Source organism: Dermacentor silvarum, chromosome 2 (assembly GCF_013339745.2).
Source record: "Dermacentor silvarum isolate Dsil-2018 chromosome 2, BIME_Dsil_1.4, whole genome shotgun sequence".
Classification (NCBI taxonomy): Eukaryota; Metazoa; Arthropoda; class Arachnida; order Ixodida; family Ixodidae; genus Dermacentor; species Dermacentor silvarum.
The window spans coordinates 168,995,602-168,999,328 of NC_051155.1; the positions used below are offsets into that span (position 1 = coordinate 168,995,602).

The 3,727-nt window shown below is 47.1% G+C and overlaps 1 protein-coding gene across 1 annotated transcript; it reads left to right on the forward strand.

Moving 5' to 3' along the window:
• Nucleotides 1-568: 568 nt before the first annotated feature.
• Nucleotides 569-3,058, forward strand: LOC119440547 (E3 ubiquitin-protein ligase MARCHF8-like). The gene is made up of 4 exons (XM_037705446.2): nt 569-656; nt 1,263-1,375; nt 2,060-2,280; nt 2,898-3,058. The coding sequence occupies exons 1-4, from the start codon at nt 632-634 to the stop codon at nt 2,965-2,967; spliced, it is 429 nt and encodes a 142-aa protein (XP_037561374.2). The 5' UTR covers nt 569-631; the 3' UTR covers nt 2,968-3,058.
• The last annotated feature ends 669 nt before the right edge of the window (nt 3,059-3,727 follow it).

The window sequence follows — 3,727 nt, forward strand, 5'->3', positions numbered from 1 at the left end:
AAGACGAAGGAAAGGCCTTTGCGCTGGCTAACTTCCCTGGCTAGAGATGGAGAAGCAAAGACAGAAAATGAGGTTAGCCGGTAATAGACCGGCTGTCTACAGGTGGTGGTTCGACAGGCGTAACGTCAGGAAATGATTAAATAATTATTCATTATTACTTAATAGTAATTATTTTTATTATCTGGTTTTACGTGGCATAAGCACGATATGACTATGAGACACGCCGTAGCGAGGAACTCCGGAATAATTTTTGACCAGCCGGGATTTTCAATGTACACCCTATGCACGGTACACGGGGTGTCCTCAGGAAGTAGGCGTAGCAATCTTTCTGTGGCTACGCCTTGGGCACGAGCCATGCAGCTGAGGCAGCAAGCGAAACAATTCTTGGCCAATCACCCAGTGTGGGTACGAGCCGTAGTATGAAGCTCATCCTCATCGTCATCGTAAAGCCTAGATGTTAGTGGCACATGCCGAATTAGAAGCAAAGGAAGAAGAAATGGCCGAATGGGTGAACGGAGTGCACGAATGGCCCACAGCCCAGGCGACTACTCCACCGCCGAGTCCAGCGCCGAGCGGTGGACTGCCGCTCCGCGTTTGCCGCTTCTGTCGAGGCACCAACGACCAGTTGTGCATGGTGGAGCCATGTCGCTGCAAAGGTCAGCATGGTCGATTATCTCCTGGCTTCACTGCTATATACTAACTTGCAACTCTTTACCGCTGCGACAAATGCACTGTGTGTGATCCTACCTAAGATACTGTTAGTTAGGGCAGGCTCACTGGACGAGTGGCAGGGATTGGCAGCTCTACTTTAATATCTGTACTTTGGTCTCCTCGAAGTACCTGTATATCTTTTCCGTTTCAGCTCTTAATAGCTCTTGCAGCGAAAAACTGTCCCGTCCTTTCCTCTCGTCTCGTCTCTTCGTCCACCACCTTGGTATGCAGTACACGCGTCGCACATGCACGTGACAGCTAATCTACGCTTGTGGAGCAGGAGCCATTGGTCGATTTTCAAATCGTCGCCACAGGTTTACGGGTAGAAGTGTTGCGGTTAAACGTTGTAACAACAGAGTAGGTACTGTGTTGGCCGAGAATAATGATGAGAGCTTGAAATAGCGTGTAGTAAGATATTAAAGCCTGTAACTATATTCATCGAAGTTGCAACCTTGGAAGAGCAGACCTTTGTGGTTTGCCCCGAGTTGAACTTTGTTCTTGAAGTATGCCTAGTAAGAGTTTGCATAGATCTTTCTTCAATCACTGCGCAGGCGACTTGAGCTACGCCCACGCCAACTGCATTGCAATCCAGGTCTTCCAGAACGATTTGCATTTCTGCCCATTTTGCCATTACGACTTCATCATCCACTGGGAGCAACAAAAGGTGAGCGTGCGCAGCATCTGTACACGTTCGTGTTGTTTGTAATATCCTACATTAACTCTCGTGGCAATCTGCAGAAAAGGGACCTGTCATGTCTAGGGATCTCTGAAACTTCTCGCTTCGAATGCAGGACTGATTTATGTAAATATTAATTGAAATTTTGATTGGCTGTAACCGGCCCCTTCGGTTTTGTTTGTGCGCGTGTTTTCTACCTTATCCTCGCAAGGAGAGCAAGTTGGCTCTTAAAATTGCATCATCGATGTGCGATCCGCATCATCTACCACCAGGCAAAGCCCTGAGGAGTCTAGCGCGCTGACGGAGTCTTGTCGTCGCGAACTATTAGGAGACGCTGATTTCTGTGCCGCTAAGCACGAGGACACTGGTACTATTTCCGGCCACGTGAGCCGCATTCTGACGCAGACGCCGTGCAATGTATCTCAGGTATTTAAATTTAGGCGCATGGTAAAGAACCGCATGTGGTCGAAGAGTGTCCAGAAACCTTTACTACTGCGTGTCTTATCGCCTGTGAGTCACTTTTGTGAACCCCGCGATGTATTTGTATACCCTGCCTTAGTTTTTGTCACTTGACTTAGCATGGTGTATAACGTCGCGGAAGCAGCAAACCCTGAACGGTTATCGTTTTTCGTGCGCTGATGTCTTGTGGCGGTTTGCACGCCCGCCGTGCAGTCGTTCCGCGAGTGGCTCCTGAGCGAGGAGACGTCGGCCCACCAGCGGCAGCTGCTGTTCAGCCTGGTGTTCGCTATCTCGATGGCTGTGGTGCTGGTTCTGTCTTGGCTGCAGGCTGCGCGCGCCCTGGACCGCTTGCCGCGCCTGATCGCCTTCGTGCTCGCCATCTTCCTCATGGTGCACACGGCGTCCTGGATTGGATACGCGTTCTACAACTTCTGGTCAGTCTCCTATTTCAGACCGCTGGCTGGAATAGGAAATATGTTTAGAACCTAGATTTAGAACCGGGTTGCAAACAAGTTCTTTCCAGAATGGATGGCTGCTGTGTGACTAGCTTTCCAAAAACACAAATACAGGGTTGTGGAAAAATAGATCTGAAGTTGTGGAACGAGAAAAGAAAAATTGGTGGAAAGACCTGTGTACGGTATATATATATGGGAAAGGGCCCGTTGCAAGGCAAACATCGCTGGTTGTAGCGTAAAAGATAACACTGCTACATGAATTGACTTAAACACTAAATGACAACTATAAGCTAATATTTGGGTAGTTTCGCAAGTGCACATGTACTTCACCCGCTTCTTTCGTTCTGATATTCGAAAATGATGAATCGTTCATCTTAGAATACGAATACTTAATGAGTAATATTCGATTCCTATTCGAAACTTCAAATATTCGTCCACCCCGTGACTGTAGATGATCGCTTTCATCTTTTGTGTAGACATCCACAACCTTTTTTTTTTTCCTTCGTATCAACTCTTCCACTTTGAGGAGTAGGTTACGTTCGTCTTTGTGTAGTTTGTATGGCCCCTCCCTCACAAGTGCCGTATTCATTTCGCAGGCTATATCTCCAGGCTTACCTCAAGTGGAAGTCTCTTCCTCTCACGACGGCTGACACCCCAGCCCGTTGATGGTCTTCGGCGCTTCACCTATCCTCGCACTGCGGCGCATAGTTTCTGCAGTCGACCATGAAAGAGTTTCGCTAAACTTTTATTTTAATTTTACGACAGTCAGTGCAATTAAGGTATTTTTCAAGATTACTTCTAGAATTAATGTCTGTGGCATTAGCATAAATATCATGTAAAACTTATCTTGTGTTCGTCGTTCATGCTGTGTCTTCAGTGCTCACGTCACCAGTCTAAATAATCTCCGCAAACGCATGCAAAATTTTCGCCATTAAGTGTCTTCGCTCGCGTCGGCACCGTTTCAGAAATCCGCCTGGCTGATATGCACTACTGAGTTCCTGCAACGCGACCACGCTCAAGCACCGACAATGTAGGTGTCGTTAGCTCACCTTAACCCTGCTAATTAATTTTATTGTTCGAGGTTTGACTTCCCCAACTCCCAAAAAAAATTGACTTCGTCCAATTCGAAAATTGAGTTGACCCACGTTCAAAACCGACCTGGCCCACTCCCACAATTGACTTGGCCCATCCTCAAAATTTACATTGCCCAATTCGAGCACCTGACCAAGTCATCACGTCATGTGACATATTCACGTGACCAATTAAGAACCTTAAGTTGCAAGGTCACATGACCAAGTGATGACGTCATGTGACAATGTCACGTGATATGGACGCCGATATAGTCAACACGCCCAATACTTTCGCATTCAGTGCAAATAAGGAGACTCTTTTTTCTGTCTAATTGCTCGCGATTGTGCTCAGTTGC